This window comes from Sorghum bicolor, chromosome 2, assembly GCF_000003195.3.
Source record: "Sorghum bicolor cultivar BTx623 chromosome 2, Sorghum_bicolor_NCBIv3, whole genome shotgun sequence".
NCBI classification, from domain to species: domain Eukaryota; kingdom Viridiplantae; phylum Streptophyta; class Magnoliopsida; order Poales; family Poaceae; genus Sorghum; species Sorghum bicolor.
In genome coordinates this window covers 13,911,914-13,934,857 of record NC_012871.2, presented here as the reverse complement: position 1 = coordinate 13,934,857, position 22,944 = coordinate 13,911,914, and the positions used below count along the sequence as shown (strand labels likewise).

At 51.5% G+C, this 22,944-nt stretch overlaps 1 protein-coding gene across 1 annotated transcript in view; it reads right to left on the bottom strand.

The window, feature by feature from the left end:
- LOC8057915 (synaptotagmin-4) overlaps window positions 5,340–22,944 on the bottom strand; it is a 28,085-nt gene continuing 10,480 nt past the window's right edge. Inside the window, exons 7-11 of the mRNA XM_002459697.2 lie at window positions 22,456–22,536; window positions 22,288–22,370; window positions 21,614–21,839; window positions 7,585–7,752; window positions 5,340–5,929 (exon numbers count right to left, since the gene is read on the bottom strand). Of these exons, the coding sequence (XP_002459742.1) occupies window positions 5,558–5,929; window positions 7,585–7,752; window positions 21,614–21,839; window positions 22,288–22,370; window positions 22,456–22,536 (930 nt within the window). The 3' untranslated portion in view covers window positions 5,340–5,557. The remainder of the gene's footprint in view (window positions 5,930–7,584; window positions 7,753–21,613; window positions 21,840–22,287; window positions 22,371–22,455; window positions 22,537–22,944) is intronic.

Genomic DNA, 22,944 nt, shown 5'->3' with positions numbered 1-22,944 from the left:
AACTAGATTTGATTGTATTAGGTAATGTAGATGAACAAAAACATGTAGACTTGCACAAATTGATGGGGTTCATAAAAAAAGAATTTTCGCCTCTATAGTTTAACCGAACATGTAGATGAACAAAAACAAATCTTACTTTATTTGGGAATGCTTCTTTCTGAGCGTGCAGGATTTCATTCAACATCCTGCACATGCTGATCCATCGTCCATTCACAATCGGACCGCTCCCACTTATCCACACCTGACCATGCTTGCGATGACAAAGAAGAAGACGACAACAACTAGGGTTTGGGCAGTGGTGGGTTCAGTGCTCTCTCTCTTCGACTCTCCCTCTCTTCTTCCTCAACTCCGACAGGTTTAGAAGGGGCTCGGGAAGGCAGGTCAGCTAGACGGTAGGGATGACAGGAGGAGGGGGTAATTAGGGTTTCGGTGGCATAGGAGGCAGCCGGGAAAAGTCGGGACGGAGGCGCCCATGGCCATGGTAGCAGCTGGAGGGTGGGGGAGAAGGAGTCTGCCCCAAAGCTCCAACAAGACCCTACCGCGCCACGGCGAGGCGGCGGGGCAGTGGGCACCCACTAAAGAATAAGGGAAAAATGTCAGATCTAGAGGGGGTCGAGGGCAGCAGCGGATGTGACATAGACGTCATCAGAGCCAGTAGAATGATAAGGCTGCAAGGGAGCACACGAGGAAAAAGGGAATGCACGCGGGAAAGAGAAGGTGTGCGGGTGGAGTTGTGTGCCTGCACGCAGGCCGTAGCAGTTTTCTACTTTATTTTTGCATGTACAAGATAATCAAACACAACATATTGTGCATATTTATGTTGGTTTGGATTGTGATGCGTAAGATCTAATATAGGCTAAATTAATGGCATTGTATATATAAGAATTACTACTTTAGTTACTCGCTTGCAACTGTAACTCTCGCCAACTCTTTTTATCCAATCTATCCTAGTCTCAATACCCGTCTACTGTATGTCCACCGTTCTTTTCTTTAAATCCTCTGTCGAGAAAATCAACTTTAGCATCGGACATTTCTCATCGGCAGGTATCCAAGATCACTATCCTAGCTCCCCTAAAGCTTTCTGCTCTGGGAACGGCATCTGTGAGCCAAAAAAATAGTGATCTGGGTATCAGAGACCTGCACGGCATAAACAAAAGCCTCATCCTACATGCTTCTTGGAATATTGCCACACACACAAAAAAAAACCAAGTTTCTTAATGATATCCTTAAAACCAAATATTATGCGAACAAATCTTCTAGAAGGCAAAGCATCAGGAACCAAAATCGATATTCTGGTCACCCACGCAAAGACATCCTCAGTGGCAATTGCATAACCAAATCCACAAAGGAAACACTTGCATCTGGTCCCAACCATGGTGTCATTTTTGGTCAAATATACATGACCATCTCAACCTTCCAATCCTAATCCTACAAAACCCATTGCCCAAATTGGTTGCTGACCTTTGGCACAGCAACACTCAAAACCGGAATATAGAGATCTTCTCGCAAACACTTTCAGCCACGACGCGACAAATGCTATTTTGGAGGTTCCCACTATTTGCAGCCAGGAAAATAACATTCTCAGGTGGAAACCGGCCACCAAAGGAACTTTACAACAAGAGTACTGACATATTATTTCCTAGTTCGCAACTGCAGGGACAGCCACCAATAACGGCCAACATAAAGTTCCGCCACGCCATGCATCAAAACATTCACATCAATGTGGCAGTGGCCATTGGAGATCGAGCTAGATGGTACTCAATGCATATGGTAAGCAACGCTATTTTCCTATCTCCAACGGAGCCCACTCAAACCGAGACCCATTTCTGCCTTTTGGGTCATGAACAGTGAACAAGCAAAGCACTCAAAATGACCCTCCTCCAACAGGGAACCCAAATTCCTGCTGAGCACCGCCCCTCCTTCTCTCTCTCCCCGCACGAGCGTTGCCCCTCCTCTCTCCCTACCCGGCGCCGCCCCTCCTCTGCCTCCCTACCCTGGCGCTGCTCCTCCCCGCCGAGCATGGCGCCTCTCCCTCCTGGATCCAGCGGTCGCAGGCGAGGAGCATACTGGATTCGGCGGCCACAGGCGAGGAGGAACTCACATCCGCCTGCATCCATCCCCGTCGAGCGTCGCCCGCCTACGTCCCCATCAAGCACTGCTGCTCGCCTCCCACCCCGCCTTGTGGTCATTCGGAACGCAAAATAGGTCATTTGTTGGGAGGCGTTTCTGAGTAGGTAAAGCATTGTTGAGGGCCTATTTTGGGTATAGGTTGCATTGTTGGGGACAGTCAGCGGTCAGATTGAAAATGATGCCTATATTTTGGTCTTGTTTATACCCAGAGTGCAAAGTTTTAGGTGTCACATCGACTGTCACATAGAGTGTCACATTGAGTATTTGGATAGTAATAATAAAATAAATTACAGAAGACCACAATACTCCACAAAACAAATTTATGAAGCCTAATTAATCTGTCGTTAGCACATGATTAGCATCACATTATCAAATTATGAATTAATTAGGCTTAAAAGATTTTTCTTATAAAATAGTCACAATCTATGTAATTAGTTACTCCCTCCATCCCAAATTGTAAGTCGTTCCAAAAATCTTGAAGAATCAAAGTATTTTCACGTTTGACCAAAATTATAGAGAGAAATACAAAGATTTGTAACATAAAGTGAGTATACTATGAAAATATAATTAAGGAAGAATCTAATGATACTTAGTTTGTATCATAATAATTATTATTTTATCATATAAATTTGGTCAAACTTAGGAAAGTTTGACTCTCCAAGATTCTTGGAATGACTTACAATTTGAGATGGAGGGAGTATTTTTTAGTCTATATTTAATAGACCATGCAGGCTTTTCTTCTCTAGCAACTAGGCTTGGGTTTTCTGGTTTGCAGGCTACCAACCAGCCCCCACTTCGCACTTAACTTCAACCTAACTTATTTGATGATTTATTCCAAAAAATTTTAATAATTTTGTGGTATACCTAGAAGGCAAGAAATGATAAAAGACTCAGCAACAAATCCTGGTTTCGGTTAATATGGTAAATACACAAAGCAGTGACAGCAGATATGCACAAACTGCCAATTTAATCGAAAATACAAATGACGAACAGATCGCAAGGACGATCACACTGCCACAAAGACTGGAACGCTCTAGGGATCAGTCTCCACCAAGCCCTAACGTGCACATCAGTTTAATTAAATTGGTGTGCAAGTGATAAACAGGTTACACCCAAGAGCTCACAAACACAACACACAATAAGACCCCAGCTCCAACCTAATGCTAGGATCGATGTGCCACCAGCAGGAACTCAACAGCTACCACGCCAACACATATTGCAAGGTACTGATGTTTCAAATGCAGGAACAAGGACACAAAACTAAACACAACAGTACCAACACCTCACGTAGCAGGATAGGGCTCCAGGGTCACAATCACAATACCAGCCATACTACGTGGACCAAGATGCTTCACAGATCACTGATGCATCTACACTACCATATCGATCACCATGCATGCATCCACATGCAGACCAGCAGAACTAGGAGTGCTCATCGTCAACACTCGGGTGCAGCCAAACACAATCAGTATACATACAAGGACGCATCGAAAATACAATCAGTTGTTATGGCAGAGGCAGTGTTGCCTGCCTAGCTGTGGTATCAGCAGTTGCTTCTTTGCTCAACCTACAGAACACAAATTATCTAACTGACTGACTATTCACATAGCAATTCATCCAGCAATGACTTATCCTCACCACCAGATCGTTGGATAAAAGCATGCACATAGCAATTCATCCACACAAACAGAGGCAACTGCTATATGCTCTGTGGTATTAAAATTCACACATATTAGCTTCACAAAGAAGCTTAAATACAAGGATGACCTTCAAATATCATAGGTTCTTAGGCAATGTTTGTATTCGACTTCTAGAACTTCCAAGCATATGGATGAATCTAGCACCCAGTCAGTCGGCTCGAGTCCCCACTACCATCGCCGGATATATGGAGCCCCTCCTAAGTGAAAGGATATATATAGGCCAAGTTGATGCCACAACCCTGTATTCGGCCTTAGCACTCGACCGTGACATAGTGGTCTATCACTTTGACAACTAGGACATGAGGTTTACACCGAGGAAAACACAGTAGCCTGAGTGGAGCGTCAAGAGTATGGACAGCCGGCCCAGTTAGCATCAGAGTACACTGTCAGGGAGTCAACATGCCCATTGCTGACGTGGAGACCGTCCCCTTCACATATTGTCTACACACTGTGTGCATGTGCACATGTGTATAAGTCGCCCAACCCAAAGGGTGTGAAGTGTTTCCCCAAAATTCTACACTAAACCTTATCTACAAATTTATAGTCACTATAGCTTAGGAGAGACTAAATATAAAAAATAAGGAAGAGGAATCCCTCCTAGGATATGTTTTTAGATCCGCCTACTGTCTCATTTTGAGGATTACATGTTATATATAAAAAAAAGGCTCTCATGCTACTGACAATATAAACAAGGGTAAATAAATCAAAGGACATTAGTAACATAATTAGTACAATGAACAATAGATTGATACTAGACTAGAGCATCGTGGATTTTCCTTTTACTTCAACACAGACTGCACACCTATATGGGAATTGTTATTTGTTAGGTGCCTAACTTTTTTGTTTCTTTCAGGCGATGACCACAGCCACAGCCATTGGATGAGAAACAGACATTCCAAATTGGATCGTGCAATATTCATCTTCTTCCTCTCTCTCTCTCTCTCTCTCTCTCTCTCTCTCTCTCTCTTGCTGCAGACCTCCACCGCCGCCTCGGCAAGCAGCTCGCTGACCATGGTTGACCCAGCTAGCAACCCTACTGCGGCTACGCCATCCACCAACCACCGGTCCACCACCACCAAGTTGACTCTGCCCTCCCCTAATCCCAATCCCACAAACTCACGGTTGACTCCTCACCGACACTTGCCATCTGGTTGTCCTACCCTACCCCTCAGTGACTCCCCCACTGCCTCACTCTCCATCACCGCCTATTCAATCAGTCATCCCCAGGCCCCTCCCTTTCTAAGGGCCCGTTCGGTTAAGCGTTCCCGGCCTGGAACGGCCCGGAACAATTCCAGCCTAATACAATTTATCGAATGGTTCTAGACCCAGAACAATTCTAGGCTGCAAACAAACGGGCCCTAAGGCATCTAGGGATCCCTGAAAACCCACCACCACCATGTTCACTATCACGCCAGAGAGAAGGCCCGCGTGGGGAGGAAGACGCCCACATTGTCGTTTAAGCGTCGCTAAATAATCAGGCGGCTGAAATATAGGAAGCATGCAGTTACATAGGTCAGGAAAACTGATGTAATTTACAGCAATCTTTACTAGTATGAAAGTTCCTCGTTTCAATACAACGACAAAAATAAATCAGCATATATTTCATATAACCAGGCATTGACTGAAACAGAAACGAAGTACTACGTATATCCTAGGTATAGCACGTTTACACAGTAGAATGGTAACCCTGTCACAAATATGACAATTGTCTTTCACTGTACATCAGACTATGCCGAAGGTTGATCAGGCTGGGGAGCAGTGGAGCTGCTGCCGTTCTTGCGGGACATGCTGAAAGGCCCTGTCACAGTCCTGCCCATGAACTTCCCGGCTTTACCAAGGCCACTGCCGACAGCACCAATACCAGAGCCAACAAGGCCAGCGCCAGCACCAATTCCTGAACCAACGAGGCCAATGCCAGCACCAATGCCAGTGCCCACAAATCCAACACCGGAACCAACTAGTGATGCGGCACCGCCAACAGCATCCATTGTGCTACCAATTACTCCAGCCTCCTTCAGCCGCTTCCTCTCCTCTATGGCTTGCTTTTCCATCTCTAGGGCTTCCAGCTGCTCTTCCTTTGTAAAGGGGTGATACTTTACCTGAAGGATTGAAAAATAATATATTAGCACCATCAGATTGATCATGGAATTTACTCTTAATTTTTCCAGCCAAATAATATTTCTCAAGCTGGCAGTCCACGAAACCACATTTTGTTCCAACCATGACTTAATAAAACAAGTCATTATGCCATAACATGTACTCAGTGCAACAAAGAAGCAAACTGAAGAACCAATTTTGCGAAATGAAATTAAGAGAACGAACTAGTCAATGGCATTTTTTTCAGTCTATACCCAAGTTGAAAGTTTCTTATGTGGTGGCCAAAACAATTGGCCTCTTGATTGGAAGTACTCCCTCTGTTAACTATATTTATGACATCAAGTAAGTATCATTAGATTTGTCATGAGATATATTTTCATAATATACTTATTTGATGTCATAAACATTAATATATTTACCTATATATTTGGTCAAACTTTAGACACTAACCAAGAATGCACCTAGAATTGCATTCTTTCTGGGACGGTAGTGACTTGGTACTCCAAGCTGTACTTTGACTGTAAATATGAAAGTCAACCCACCTAGAATTGCATTACTTCTGGGATGGGGGTAGTGACTTGTACTCTTAAGTTATACTTTGACTATATATATATATATATATATATATATATATATATATATATATATATATATATATATATATATAAAGTCAACCCCACCAAAAAAATTATATATATATATTGGGTTTGAGGTGTTCCCCTAATTATATTTATATGTACAGTATTAGTGTTATGTGAAGACTGAAGACAAGACATCTTAGATGGATACAAAAGGATAAGGATCCAAAGGTCTAAGCTAAGGAGGAGGCCCGCGTGAGGGATCTCCTTGTCGGCCCTTGTTCCTAGGGCTAGGTTATTCCAGGTCATTGTATTTGTAAGAAAAAGGTGCATATGTAACCAGGATTCTTTACCCATTTTTTCCCTCTTTAATATAATAATACACAGTTCTCCTGCGTGTTAAAAACGGCCTGACAGAAATAGACAGAACCCTACTGTATTAAGCACAGTAACCACATAGGACATGCTGAAGAAGGTGAGTGACAGGAGGTACGAAGTAGTCAAGAGTGAGCATGAATCTGCCTGCTGCAGTGCTGCTGTTGGCTAGCGCTGGACCGCTGGTGCAGTTGAGCCATCAAGAACAAATTGAGCTCCCTTGTCACCATTATGATTATTGCAGGGAGGAGTACAGAGGCTGTGGCGGACAGAAGGCAGATAGGAGGGGGGACAGCAGGAGCCTTGGGGCAGCCAGCCAGCCATCACCAGCATGTTGTTGGGAATTAGGGCTGGGGTCAGGAGCACATGAGGCTGAGGCCTGTGGTGTTCTGTAGGAAATCCAGGCCAAAGACAAGCAGTATGTAAAATGTGCACTCCCCATGAAGATCTGGATGGCTTGCTCACAAGTCATAACCTAGAGTATGCGTCACATGGATTTTTCTTAACCATATGTATGTGGCAGAATGTACTAATAGTCTAAGAAATACCAAGTTGAAAAAGCAATGTTATTAGGTAAACAGAAAAGGAACATGCCCACGTAGGAAATATGTATTTCTTATTCACAAGTCCTCTAGGATCTCTAGCTTCAAGGCTATATGCTACTCAGGTTAAAGATGTAACAATAAGTAGAAACCCACACTAACCTTAAGATGTAATGTGCCTCTATCCTTGGTGTCCCTATTTTTAATTGGATCCAGTGAATGTAGCAGCTTCAGAGTGAATTCTTGGGTGATCTCAGGTTCAAGAGGGTTCACTGCTAGTTTTGCCACACCCAGCCTCTTGTCTTGCTGAAGTTTGTCTTCATCGTAAACCTGTGAAATCCACCACAAATATTGACAACAAAATAAGCCAGGTTGAATTGGTATCTCATATTGGAGCAGTGTCAAACATTAAGAATTTATTCGAGAATGTCCGAATTTTGTTTTGTACAAAGGTCTAAAGCCATTTCTTGAAAGTCTCAATGTACATTTTGTTTAGCAACAAAAATTGTTTGCTCCAGTTTATCAGACACCCACAAAATTACATCAAATGGTCAATATGCTAATGTATCACGGACAGTTAATTAATGCCCTTTTTATTCATCAGTTTGAACATGCTAGTAACAATACATCAGTCTAACATAATGCTGCTGGGTGAGGATTAATTAAAAACAATTTAAGCTTAACTTAGGAATGTAAAATAGAACTGAGCCCTCAAGGTTCTCACAATTCAAGGGCAAATCCAATTATTTCTCATCATCTGTGTAGATATTATGTTATTTTGGGTATCTGTGTAGTTCAACAGAATCCAAAACACAGCTGGGTGCTCTGAATGTCCATGTCTAGTACAGAAGAAATGGGCACCCAAGGTTGAAAAAACTTTATTTTAAAACAATGAACGAGAGGGCCAGTTTCTAGCTGGTTCTAGAATTCATGGCAGGTCATTGACTCCACCCAACATAAATCACTTTCCAACCAATGAGCACTAGCCATTCTTGAGAACTGCATAACTAACATGATAGACAGCTGCTGGAGCTTACTGAAGTATGAACGTCCAAATAACAATACATTCTACGAATTTGCTGTTCAATGGATCTATGTATAGTTCACTGATATGTCCCTAAAGATTAAGCTGAGCATAATTTGTTGGTTCATAACCTCGATAGTCACTGGGGCTGGGGTCAAAGTCACATTCCACGACCATGGGATGTGGTCCCAAATTGAGGATCGGGGTCGAACAGGGTCAATGTCCTGTTTCTGCCTGGGTTGCCGTTCCTTTGTAGCAGGATGTCAAGGGCAGTATGATCTAGGGTAGCTGGCCCTCGACTACGAAGCTCGTAGTCTCCGGCAGAGTCTTCCAGGGCGGAGGTTATACCCCTCTCAGCCGGCTGGGCTTAGGAGACGTGGGGAAGGAGATAGGAGATTAATTCTTGCTTGATTCATTCTTCCCTGGTTACAGGAATATATAGCCAATGGCCCAACAAACTATGGAAGGGAAATCCCCTAATTATAGACTAACCAAAACAACCTCCAATCTAATCCCTGATTTCTAGCCACTGGAAGTTGCCCCATCGGGCTGCTGGGTCGCGCGCCCCGCGCGCTCAGCCGCGCGGCGTACGTCGCGGGCGCGCCTGCGCCTTGCGTACGTCTTTCCGCACATGACATCTCTCCCCGCCTCGAAGTCCAGCTCGTCCTCGAGCTGAAAGGTCGGGAACCGAGAGTGGAAATCCTCCAGATCCTCCCAAGTAGCAGCAGCCAGTGGCTCGCCCTGCCACTCGACGAGCAGCTGACGCACACCCCGGGCGATCCATGCCTTGACGACCTTGGCGGGAGCAGGAACAGCAGCCCCGTTCAAGAGGGGGGGCAGTGGAGGCGGTGCCGCAGGTGGTGCGCCGACGAATTTCCGGAGGACACCGATGTGGAACACATCATGCAGGCGAGCTCCAGGGGCCAGCTGGAGGCGAACAGCCACGTCGTTGATCAACTCCAGGACCTGATACGGCCCGACATAACGGGGCTTGAGCTTCCCCTTGGGCGCGTTGGGGAGGGACGCCGCAGCACGCTGCCGGAGACGCAGCCAGGCCCAGTCGCCGACCTGGAAGGACACCGGGTGATGGTGCCGGTCGTAGACGCGCTTCTGCGCCGCCTGAGCCTGCTCCAGGCGATAGCGGACGTCGTCTAGGAAGGCGGCGCGGTCCTCCATCTCCTGAGCCACAGCGGCCACTCGGGTCTCGCCAGGCTCGTACGAGCGAATGGTCGGGGGATCCCGGCCATAGACCACCCGGAACGGCGTGTCGCGGAGAGAGGACTGGTAGGCGGTGTTGTAAGTATACTCCGCCCAGGGCAGCCATCTGAGCCACTGGCGAGGACGGTCACCGGAGAAGCAACGCAGGTACATGACGATGACACGGTTGGCGGCCTCGGTCTGGCCGTCCGTCTGCGGGTGGAATGCGGACGACATGAAGAGCTTTGTCCCCGTGAGCCGCATATGCTCCTGCCAGAACGCGGACGTGAACACCGGATCGCGGTCCGAGACGATGGACTGCGGAACGCCATGTAGATGAACGACGTCGGCGAAGAACGCCTGGGCGACAGATTCCGCTGTGTAGGGGTGTGCCAGCGGAATGAAGTGGGAGTACTTGCTGAAGCGGTCGACCACGGAGAGGATGACCGTCTTACCCTGCACCTTGGGCAGCGCCTCGATGAAGTCGATGCCGATGTCGGCCCAGACGACGGACGGCACCGGAAGCGGCTGCAGCAGTCCTGCCGGCCTGAGGTGGTCGGACTTGTATTGCTGACAGGTACTGCAGGCCTGCACGAACGCCTGCACGATGCGGCGCATGTTGGGGAAGTGGAAATCGCGCCGGAGCCGATGGAGGGTGCGGTGGATGCCCTCGTGCCCATCGTTGTGGACGGCGGCCACGACCTCTTGGAGAAGCGGCGACGTGGGCGGGATGTACAGGCGGCCGTCGTAGGTCAGCATGCCGTCCACCAGTGCCCATGGGGCAGCGCGGGCGCCCGAACGGACCTCGGCGTAGAGGGCGACCAGGGCTGGGTCGGTGGCCTGGGCATGGCGCAGGCGGTCGACGAGGTCAAAGCGGGGCGCCGAGATCGCCATGGCCTCCCCCTCTTCGGTGTCGCGGCGAGAGAGAGCGTCGGCGACGACGTTAGTGGCACCGGAGCGGTACTCCACCGAGAAGTCGAAGCCCAAGAGCTTGCCGACCCAATGGTGCTAGGGAATCGTGGCGAGGCGCTGGTCGAGGAGATATTTCAGACTGTAGTGGTCTGTCTTGACGATGAAGCTCCACCCCCAGAGGTACGGCCGCCAGTGCCGCACGGCCTGGACGAGGCCGATGAGCTCGCGCTCGTAGGCGGCCAGCGCGCGGTGGCGAGGTGCCACTGGCCGGCTGAAGAAGGCGACTGGGTGGCCTTCCTGAGTTAGCACCGCCCCGAACCCGACGGTGAACAGCTTGGTGAAGTCCGGCATGGCGAGGACGGGGGCCGTCGTGATAGCGGCTTTGAGGGCCGCAAACGCCGACCCGGCTGCGTCGTCCCAGGAGAAGCCCTCCTTCTTGAGGAGCGCCGACAGTGGCGCGGCTAGGGCCCCGTAACCGTGGACAAACTTGCGGTAGTAGCCTGCAAGGCCGAGGAAGCCGCGGACTGCCCGCACCGATCGCGGCGCCGGCCAGTCGTGGATCGCCTGCACCTTGGCCAGATCCATGGCCACCCCCGCCACGGAGATGACATGGCCGAGGTAGGCGACAGAGGGCGCGCCAAAAGAACATTTGGAGCGCTTGACGAAGAGCTGGTGGCGTTGCAGTTCGTCGAGGACGGCCCGAAGGTGGCGGAGGTGATCGGCCCATGTCCTGCTATAGATGAGAATATCATCAAAAAATACCAGGACGAAGCGGCGGAGGAACGGCCGTAGCACGTCATTCATCAAGGCCTGGAACGTCGCCGGGGCGTTGCACAGGCCGAACGCATCACCAGGAACTCGTAGAGGCCGTCGTGGGTGCGGAACGCCGTCTTGTGCACATCCTCTGGCCTCATCCGCACCTGGTGATACCCGGACCGGAGGCCGAGCTTGGTGAAGAATTTGGCGCCGTGGAGCTCGTCAACCACCGGGATCGGGAAGGCGTCCTTGATGGTGAGCGCATTGAGCGCCCTGTAGTCGACGCAGAAACGCCACGACCCGTCCGGCTTCTTGACGAGGAGTACCGGCGATGAGAAGGGCGAGTCGCTGCGTCGGACGATACCCTGCTCGATCATAGCGGCGCACTGCCGCTCCAACTCGTCCTTGTGCGCTGCTGGGTATCGATATGGCCGGACAGCGACGGGCTGGGCGTCGGGCTTCAGGGTGATGCGGTGGTCGTGCGCACGTTTGGGGGGAAGACCTGTCGGGTCGGCGAAGAGCCCCCCGTACGCGTGCAGCAGGGCGTCGAGGAGCGGCCCGGCCTCGGATGTGACGCCCAGTGTCGGCACCGCAGGGCAGGCGACGCCTGTCCAGGAGACGGGGCGCCCCAGGTGCTGGAACGTCATGCGCCGTCTGCCGAGGTCCCAGACGATGGGCCCCAGCACGCCCAGCCACCGTGTTCCCAGGACGACGTCGTACCCGGCCAGTGGCATGACGAAGAGGTCGGTCGGGAACGAGACGCCGTCGATGAGCAGAGGGGCGTCGCGGATGACACCGTCGCAGGTGACGCGCTCGCCGTTTGCGACCAAGGCGGTGAGGCGAGGCCGCTGACGTAAGGGGAGGCCGGAACGCCGGGCTGCTGCCGCCGAGATGAAGTTGTGCGTGCTGCCAGAGTCAAGGAGGGCGACGAGGGTCGCGGCGCCGAGGGACACGCGGATCTGCATGGTACCCGCCACAGGGACCCTAGCCACAGCCTGGAGAGAGAAACGGGGAGCCTCGGCGTCGGGCTCGGCAGCGGCCACGTCGTCCGGGGCGTCGTCAATCTCGACGCCTTCCATGAAGAAAATGCGCCTGCAAAAACGGTTATAGCCGCGAGTATATTTCTCACTGCAGTTGAAACAGAGACCGAGACGGCGACGCTCGGCCATCTCCTCGGGCGAGAGACGCCGATTACCGTCCCCGCGGCCCGGCTGCTGGCGGAGCCGGTAATGCCAGTGGTGGCGGTGGTGGCGGCAGGGCAGCACGGGGCGCGGGCGCCGGCAGAATGCCCCGCGCAGGAGCACGTGGCGCGGGTGGCGGCGGCTGCTCAGCCTCCATCAGCTCGACCTGGCGCGCGAGACTCATCGCCGCGGCGAGCGAGTCGGGGTTGTGGAGGCGAACTGCGTGACTGAGCGGTGGAAGGAGACCGCCGGTGTAGAGCTGGACACGCTGCTCCTCATCCAGGCGACCCGCGCGAGGTAGAAGCGCCTGAAAACGGTTGGAGTACTCTTCGACGGTGCCCGTGCGCCGGCACTCGGCGAGTTCGAACAGCGGCACCGACCTGAGCGGTGGCCCGAACCGCAGGTGCAGGTACTCTTTGAAGCGCGCCCAGGTGGGCGTGCCAGAGTCTTCCTCGAGCTGGTTATACCACAGTTGTGCGACGCCCTCGAGGTTGTACGAAGCCTGCCACACGCATTCCTCCGCCATGGTGCGGTGTTGGCGGAAATATGCCTCGCATTTGTTGAGGAAGAGCATGGGGTCGGTGGTGCCGTCGAAGCGTGGGAAGTCCCACTTCTTGTGCTTGGGCGGGTAGTCAGTGTGCGGACCTTCCGCGTGCTGGTTGCCGCCACCGCCGCCGGCGGACGACTCCGACTTCTCCTTCTTCAGCGAGGCCATATCGGCCTTCATGGTCGCCATGTCCTCGGTGAGGGCCTTGATGGCCGCCAGGAGGTCGGCTGCGGAGGGCTCAGTCATGCTGGGCGCTAGGGCGACGGGCGCGGCCGAGGTGGGTGACGGTGGCGCGGCGGTGGACTAGTGGTGGGCGGCAGTGGAAGATGAACTGGAGGAGCGGGTGGGAGAGGATCGACGAGACCGTGATACCAGGTTGTCAAGGGCAGTATGATCTAGGGTAGCTGGCCCTCGACTACGAAGCTCGTAGTCTCCGGCAGAGTCTTCCAGGGCGGAGGTTATACCCCTCTCAGCCGGCTGGGCTTAGGAGACGTGGGGAAGGAGATAGGAGATTAATTCTTGCTTGATTCATTCTTCCCTGGTTACAGGAATATATAGCCAATGGCCCAACAAACTATGGAAGGGAAATCCCCTAATTATAGACTAACCAAAACAACCTCCAATCTAATCCCTGATTTCTAGCCACTGGAAGTTGCCTCATCGGGCTGCTGGGTCGCGCGCCCCGCGCGCTCAGCCGCGCGGCGTACGTCGCGGGGGCGCCTGCGCCTTGCGTAGGTCTTTCCGCACATGACATAGGAACATACCATGGATCAATGAGCAGTGTTGGAAAGCCTTAGCGAGGAAGGGAAAATGATGGATCTTCATGTTGCTGCGATGTAGGAGGGAGCTGATGTTGAAGAAGACTGCCATAAAATTGGGAAGCAGGAGCAGCCACCATAAAACTAATCTGCCTCCAACAGAACTGTGAGCAGAAAAGAGAAGAGGAGACCATGGGGGATCGATTTTACTAGTGTCTTGCGTGCGGAGTTGGCTGAAGGTGGTAGATCTGTGGCCAGCAGGCTAGGTTGTCTGACGGAGAGAGAAGGCGAGGAAGAAAGCTACGAGGGAGAAGGTGGCTGTGAGCGATTTGTGGGAGTAGACGTGTTAGGATTTAGTGGCTAGTGGGCTGACTGGGTCAAATGGGCAAGCATATGCAGTACAGTTTAATGTTTCTTGTTGTTTTTCGTTTCTATTACTTTGTATTGATGTTCTCGAACTAATTATAGTTGGCATATCAAAACTCATCGACCTAGATTAGGGCTTGTTTGGATGTAGTCGTATTCGCATCAATCCACATGTGTTAGTGTGGATTGGAGTGGAACTTGAACTAAATTCCACCCTAATCCACTCCAACACACGTGGATTGAGGTGAATCCGACAACATCCAAACAAGGCCTTAGTTGGGATCACTCGACTCTAACTGCCTCTTTAACCCATGTTTTTAGACACCCTCGAATCCTCGACCCTTGATCCCAATCCGCGACCCAATCGATCCAGATTTCTGGTGGCTATGCCTCAAACACTGGAATTTATCCACACATGTCAAATAGATGGTTGGATGATCTCCATCCAAGAAAGATTAATTCGAATTCGTGATACAGACTCAACTCTGAACATAACCATAAATTTGACTCCCTGGTATCCAACATCCAAGTTTAGTTTTGGACCCCTTGTACATGGACATCCACATCGAAAGCAAATCCAAACCAACATGATCCAAGAACAAAAAGTCCAATGGGACTTTGGATTTGCAAGATCCATTTCCACGTCTAAGTAAAATGATCCAAAAAGGGGAACAAGGTGGCCTACGATGAAGTATAATCAGCCCACCACCAGAAAATTCAATTACAAAATCATTTCTTTCTCAAAAGTCTCACAGGCACCTCAAACCAGGACTTCTGGCTCTGATACCGTGCTAATTTTAACACACCAACAGCCTAAAGCAGAAGCTTAAGTCACTGGAGGAAAGTTTGAAAATCTATTTATACTTGAGCTGTTACTAATGGCTAACACACCCTCAACTTTCATTTGTGGGCCCAAGGTTTTTTCTGTAAGACCCAGCAAGGATAGGCTGCACTTGGTAAATCAGAAAGTGGATCCCGCATAGTTCAGCTTGGGACAGCCTACCTTGTTTTCCATTTAGCCGCCCAATCCTGGATTCCTGGCCCACTAATCCTAACTCATTGGAATATTAAGCAGAATACCTTGACCCCCAGAGCCAGTGGTGAACATTTGCATCCATTGAGTTTTTTTTTTCTCTGCAGGTATATCTTTGTGAGCACAGAAGATTTTCCTTGGTCAATTACAAAGTTTGGGACAGAAGAAACTCAATTTCAGTCAAGGGCTCGTGGTCCTAAGCAACTCCACAAGGATCAGACTAAGACGCCTAGGATGTCATTGGGCCTTCAGCTAGTGGGCCAGGAGCTGATAGGATTAATTAGAGGGATTGGATCAATTTGACAGGATTAGATTTAGGCCAATTGGATATAGGCTTGGATATGATTTGTTAAGATTTGATTGGGCCTTACTTAGGTAGTCAGGAATCCTCTCTATATAAAGGGAGGTGATGTGTTGAGGAAGAGGGCAATGAAGAACTAATCCCATGTACCCCTCCAAGCTGATTTTGCCCAGCTATCTTCCTCGCAATGGTCATCATGCATAACATCTGGTATCATGAGTCAGGGATCTTTTCCCATGGGTTCTGTTGGAGTATAAGGTTTAGGCCCATGAGGCCCATGTATGTGACCATATTGCTACCCTTCTAGGGTGAGCCCAATTAAGAAAATGACAGTTTACAGCATGGTATCAAGCTAGGGTTTCTCTTCTCCCTCCCTCCCTTCCCAGCCCAGCCGCCAGGCAGCAGCCACCGCCGGCCGGCGCGCCGCCGCAGCCGCGGCCATGGCCGCCCCTCCTCCACCACCAGCCGGCGCGGGCGCGCCGCCCCTGGGCGCGGCCCCCCGAGGCGCGGGCGCGCCGCCCCTGCGCGCGGCCTCCCTGGGCGCGGGCCCCCTGGGCGCGAGCGCGCCGGCCCTGAGCGCAGCTGCGGGCGCGCCGCCCCTGGGCGCGGGTGCTGCCCTTCCTCCACCACACTCCGCCCTCGCCACTGCCCTCACCGCTGCCCGCGCTGCTGCTGCGGACGGCCATGTGCGCATGCATGTCGGGGTGACCTCCTCCGGCTCCGGGGACGCGGCCGTCGCCGCCATGCCTGCTGCAGTGGCTGCCGGACTGGGCATGCCCTGGGCTGACGCTGCCGGACTGGGCTTGCCGCGTGCTGACGCAGCCGCGGCGGTCACCACCCTCGCCGCTGACCGGGCCGCTGCGGCGGCGGACATGACCTCGTCTCTTCTTGCTCCTCCTCCCTCCGAGCCAAGCGAGGGTTGGGGGGGCCGTGGCAGCCACCGTCGCCACCGCGGTGGAGGCGGGTGGAGTCTCTCAGCGCCTCTGTGGCCTCCACCTCCGAGTGCCTTGCCAGTGCCTGTCGGATGGGACCCGGCGGCCTGGGCATCTTTCCGCCACCCGTGGTCGACCATGTGGGGCGACGGCAGGTCGGCGCCTCTGTTGTCGGACACAACAGCTCTACGTGCGCGGGCCATGGCCGCTGTGCCTAGAGGAGCTGCGTCTCCTTCCACACCGGCTTCCTCATTCCTCTCCACCGCCAAACCTTCGCCCGCGGCTCCTCCTGCCGCAGGGCTGCGACCAGTCAGTCCTGACTGGATCGCTGACTCGGGCGCCACCTTCCATATCACGCCCGATGCGAGTCTCCTCTCTTCTATCAGTCCTCCCCACCCTTCTTGTCCTTCTTCCATCATGGTCGCTAATGGCACCTGCATTCCTGTCTCCTCCGTAGGCACTGCCAATTCCCATGGCTCTTTTCATATCCCCGATGTTCTTGTGGCTCCCGGTATGGTTCACAACCTCCTCTCTATTCGCCGCTTCACGACTGACAACTCTTGTTCGGTTGAGTTCGACCCCTCTGGCCTCACCGTGCGGGAGTTGGCTTCCCGGCGTCCTCTTCTCCGTTGTGACAGCACTAGGCCTCTCTACACCCTTCGTTTCCCGGTTTCCGCTGCACCTCCTTTGCCTTCTTATTCACCCCCTTCGGCTTCTGCCTTCACTACCACCTCCTCCACTACGTGGCACCGTCGCCTTGGCCATCCTGGCAGCACTGCTTTGTCCCAGCTCAGTCGCAGTTCCGCTGTGCCTTGCCCCCGCACTCCTGATGAGCATTTGTGTCATGCATGCCAGTTGGGCCGTCATGTTAGACTTCCTTTCCCTACCTCCTCCTCCCATGCGGCTCACATCTTTGATCTTATCCATTGCGACCTGTGGACATCTCCTGTTCTTAGTATGTCTGGCTACAAGTACTACTTGGTGGTGGTTGATGACTTCTCCCATTACTCTTGGACTTTTCCCTTGCGTGCCAAGTCCGATACATTCACCACTCTTCGCCACTTTTTTGCATGGGTGTCCACCCAGTTCGGCCTCACCATCAAGGCCGTGCAGTGTGACAACGGGCGTGAGTTTGATAACACCACCGCTCGCTCCTTCTTCCTCTCCTGTGGTGTCCAGTTGCGCATGTCTTGCCCTTACACCTCCCCTCAGAACGGCAAGGCTGAGCGCATGATTCGCACCACAAACGATGTCATGCGCACCCTTCTGTTACAGGCCTCGCTTCCCGCTCACTTCTGGGCTGAGAGCCTCCACACCGCCACCTATCTCCTTAACCGCTTGCCCTCCACGGCTTCCCCTGCGCCCACTCCACACCACGCTCTTTTCGGTACCCCTCCCCGCTACGATCACCTTCGTGTGTTTGGGTGCGCTTGCTACCCCAACACAGCTGCCACTTCTCCTCATAAGCTTGCCCCCCGTTCTACTCTCTGTATCTTCCTGGGTTACTCCCCTGAGCATAAGGGGTACCGTTGCTTGGACCTCTCTTCTCGCCGTGTCCTCATCTCTCGCCACGTCGTGTTTGATGAGTCGGCATTCCCTTTCTCCACCACCCCCACCTCCACACCTCCTGCTGACCCTGCGGAGGCTTCTTTTTTTCCCACTGACCCGGTGGTTCCACCACCGTTTCCACTATACCCTGCAGGTCTTGCTCCGGCACGCTCTCCTGGTGGTCCTTCGAGCCAGGACCCTCCTGTACCTGGCACGACAGAGGCAGCCCCAGAGCTTCCTCCACCGCTACCAGTGGTTGCGCTGCCTCCCGTTGTGCCCGAAGTCGTCGCCCCGATCGCGGGACCGCGCGCCCCGTCCTCACCTCCCCGGCGCTTCGGCCTCGTCTACCAGCGGCGGCGAGAGCCGGCTCCGCCTCTGCAGCCGGTGTCGCTTGCTCCGTCGCCGCCCTCGCCGGTACGGGCTCCGCCGTCGACCCCGCCACCTCCGGCGGAGCACCCGTCCATGCTGCCTCCGGCCCCGAGGCGCTCTCGCGCCGAGCCGCCGGTGTACCACCCGCCTCTACTTCACCGGGATCCTCGTCACACTCACCCAATGGTGACGAGGCAGGCATCCCGGCCGCGGGCCCTCACCGCTGCTACCTGCGAGACGGGGATCTCTCCGGTACCCTCTTCCGTCCGCGAGGCCTTGTCAGATCCTCACTGGCGCCGTGCGATGGAAGAGGAGTACGCGGCCCTCCTCGCTAACCAGACGTGGGATCTGGTGCCCCGTCCGTCGGCCTCCAACGTTGTCACCGGCAAGTGGATCTGGACGCACAAGCGGCGTGCTGATGGTTCCTTGGAGCGCTACAAGGCTCGCTGGGTCCTCCGGGGTTTCAGTCAGCGGCCCGGCATTGACTATGATGAGACCTTCAGTCCAGTGGTGAAGCCAGCTACCGTCCGCACCGTACTATCTGTGGCTCTCGAGCGCTCCTGGCCTGTGCATCAGCTGGATGTCAAGAATGCCTTCCTCCATGGCACTCTGACCGAGACAGTCTACTGCAGTCAGCCGGCCGGTTTCGTGGATTCTTCTCGCCCTGACTTGGTCTGCCGGCTCAACAAGTCTCTCTACGGTCTCAAGCAGGCACCTCGGGCGTGGTATTCTCGGTTCTCTACCTTCCTGCAGACTCTTGGGTTCACGGAGGCCAAGTCCGACACCTCACTGTTCATATACCACCATGGGGGTGAGACTGCTTACCTGCTCCTCTATGTGGATGACATTGTTCTCACCGCCTGCAGCGAGTCACTGCTCCAGCGCATCATTACCACTCTCCAGAAGGAATTTGCTATGAAGGATCTTGGTCTGCTCCATCACTTCCTCGGTGTCACTGTTGAGCCCCGACCTTCAGGCTTGTTCCTCCACCAGCGGCAGTTCACTTGTGACATTCTCGAGCGAGCAGGGATGACTGACTGCAAGTCTTGTTCTACTCCGGTCGATACCCAGGGCAAGCTGTCAGAGGCAGAGGGTCCGATGCTTGGGCCAGAGGACTCTACCGCCTACCGGAGTCTTGCTGGCGCGCTCCAGTACCTCACCTTCACACGGCCTGACATCACCTACGCCGTGCAGCAGCTCTGCCTCTACATGCATGCTCCGCGGGAGCTCCACCTTGCTGCTATGAAGCGGCTCCTCCGGTACCTCCGTGGCACTCTAGGCTATGGGCTGCTCCTCAGCCGGTCCTCCTCTGCCGAGCTGGTTGTCTACACCGACGCTGATTGGGCGGGCTGCCCCGACACCCGCAGGTCCACCTCCGGCTACGCTGTCTTCCTGGGCGGCAACCTTGTCTCGTGGTCGTCCAAGCGACAGCCGGTGGTCTCACGCTCCAGTGCCGAGGCGGAGTACCGCGCCGTTGCCAATGGTGTGGCCGAGGCTGCTTGGCTCCGCCAGCTACTGGCTGAGCTTCACCGCCCCCTCGCCAGGAGCTCACTTGTCTACTGCGACAACGTCAGCGCCGTCTATCTCTCCACCAACCCTGTGCAGCACCAGCGGACCAAGCATGTGGAGATCGACCTGCACTTCGTCCGCGACCATGTGGCCATCGGCGACGTCCGGGTCCTCCACGTCCCGACCACCTCACAGTTTGCGGACATCTTCACCAAGGGCCTCCCTTCCTCGACTTTCGCCGAGTTTCGCTCCAGCCTCAACGTCACCGGTGGCTAGTTGTGGCTGCGGGGGGGTATTGTGTGTTATGTGTTTTCTTTCTTGTCCAGTCTTGAACTCCGCTGTGCCGGTAGTCCAGACTGCGGGGGGGTGTTGGAGTATAAGGTTTAGGCCCATGAGGCCCATGTATGTGACCATATTGCTACCCTTCTAGGGTGAGCCCAATTAAGAAAATGACAGTTTACAGCAGGTTCTGCTGCTGATGGTCCATCACCATCATTTGACGACCCAATTGCCACCTTCGTTGAAGGTTCCCACCCTCTCGCTGAGGAGCTGGATCGCTTGACAGTGATGTTCATTCACCTCTATGCTCAAATGGAGAAGACGGAGCATGAACACCAGGCGGCGGTGCGGCTACAGGCGGCGGCATGAGAATTCTTGGTGAGGCACACCATAAGAGCGATGCAAGCAGCAACCAACCCAGTGCCTTCAATGATCCCAGCCACCACGCAAGTCAGCAACATCACTGCCCAGACAGCCCTCACAATTCACGAAGGACATCACAGCAGGTTCCTTTACCTGATCAAAGAGCCATCCCTGCTTCCATCGGAGTTCCTTGTACAGCGCCCGGAGTTGCACACTTCCCCCTCACAGGGTCGGGGCAACCACACAATACTGGGATGTACTAGGATGGACGTCCTGCACATGCTATGCATGGACCTGGGCCATATATGTCCACACAAATGCATGAACAAATTTGCATCTCCATGGGATCCATGAGAGAGGGATACCGTGTACATGCATCCAGACTGCTCAATAGTATTTTACCATTTATGACTTGCAAATGACATGAAGCGGAGATGTAAAGGCTTCGTCCAGCGTTAGGTTGGCACCTGCATGTGCATGTCGGGTTAGGTGCCAAGGGTGAGTTTTGTTCAGGCTCTCGCCTAGAAAGCTCCACCAGGCAGCTGCATTCGATCGTAGGCGTTAGAAATTGAAAGCCTAGCGCAGGTGTATTTTCCAGGCTGGGAACCAAACACACCCCAAGTGCAGACTGCCACCATGATCTCTAGAGGGATTGGATCAATTATAGGGATGAATTAGATTTGACGAATGACATATAGGGTTGGATATGATTTTGTTATGTTTTGATTGGGCCTTCCATAGGTAGTCAGGAATCCTCTCTATATAAAGGGAGGTGATGTGCCAAGGAAGAAGGCGATGAAGAAGAACTAATCCCAAGTACCCCAATACTCTAGTCTCCCTCCAAACTGACTTTGCCCAGATATCTTCCTGGCTATGGTTATCCCCTAATGAACTACATTTCATAACATAGGATGACACATTCATGAGTTCATGTAACATAATATCTTGGCGAGTCTAGTGGATTGAAAAAGCTATTGTTTCAAAGACATATCGATCTTATTCTTGCATATTTTTAAGCTTCTGATGCACTAATACTTTTTTATGAAGATATTTTTTCCTTGATGCAAGTGATGTTTCCAACAGATGAACAAGACAAAAATATATATATGGAATTACCTCAAAAATGACAGATTGGGTTTCTTTGTCTTCGACAATCAGATCAAATGTTTCATTCCATTCTGGATTCAGCTCGTCATCTATGACTTTTGTTTTGACCTTAAACATTGGCCGCACGTACAGTTTCACATAAGGGTCTGATTTACCAATCATCTCCTTATTTCTCAAAGAAGTTGCTTTTACCACAGTAACAGAAAGTCTTCCCTGAGGTTTAAGCTCCAAGTCACTAGGGAGAAAGAAAAGGTAAGCTCAGTCATCAGTGCCAAATGGGAACTGATATCAGAATGTATAAAAACATACAGAAACAAAAATTATCATTAGCCCTTCTAAGCTAGCAAGCGATACCTCGAGATACTTAAAGTCATTCATAAATTGCTAAAATAATTTGTATGTTGCAATTGCAGTATTAAGTGTCCAGTTAAGGATTGACTGCGTGGATCTCTTTCATAACATGATGTATGCATCCAGCACATCTCTCAAATATTAAGCAAAAAATGGTGTAAAAAATAGACATTGGACAATGACAACAATAAAGAAAACCTACAACTTACAAATAAAAGGACTAATCAGCAAAAGTAAGTTGAGGCTTTGTTGAGCTATCTATTTTAAACAGCTGAAGTGCACATTCTAAGATGGTAAGATAAAGAGAAAATAATATGTTAAGGAAAACCTACCTTGTATCAACATTGACACCAAGTTTAACAACATGCCTGTGTGGCCACAAGAGCATATCAGAAACAATTGAATTGACAGTGTCCTAATCAAAGGAAAAGAAACATGGTTACATGTATATATAGTTGCTGGTTGACTAGAATGTTCAAAATACTGTCTAGTCATCATACATCAATCATGTCAGAAAGTCCAGGAACTGCAGTTAGGCTTCCTCCAATGGCCTTCAGGGTGTAGTCAATTTTTGGCTCTGGCTGGAGCACAAAGAACCCAATTAAAAGAAACAAATGGGAGACGCTCTCTTGATAGTTGAAATTGCTCAACTATGGAGATGTACTTCATAGAACATTTCTAAAAAGTTAACATTATCAAACCCATCAACAGACAATTCAAAACATTTCAAAGAAAGCGTTCTTTTTATCTGATTCTATATGGTTTCTGAGAGATACATGATTCAATTTTCCTAAATTGGCCCCCATCCTAAGGCTACATTTTACGAGACTTAATATAGTTTTCCATTGGTCACTCAGGTTAACTATTGGTAGTTCAGGAGACAAATAAACATAATGATGTGATATTGAATTTCATGCACCAATGAGTATATGAAATAGCTAAAGCTATTCAGGAAAGGTTGACAACAATTAACTTCAACGCAAACATAG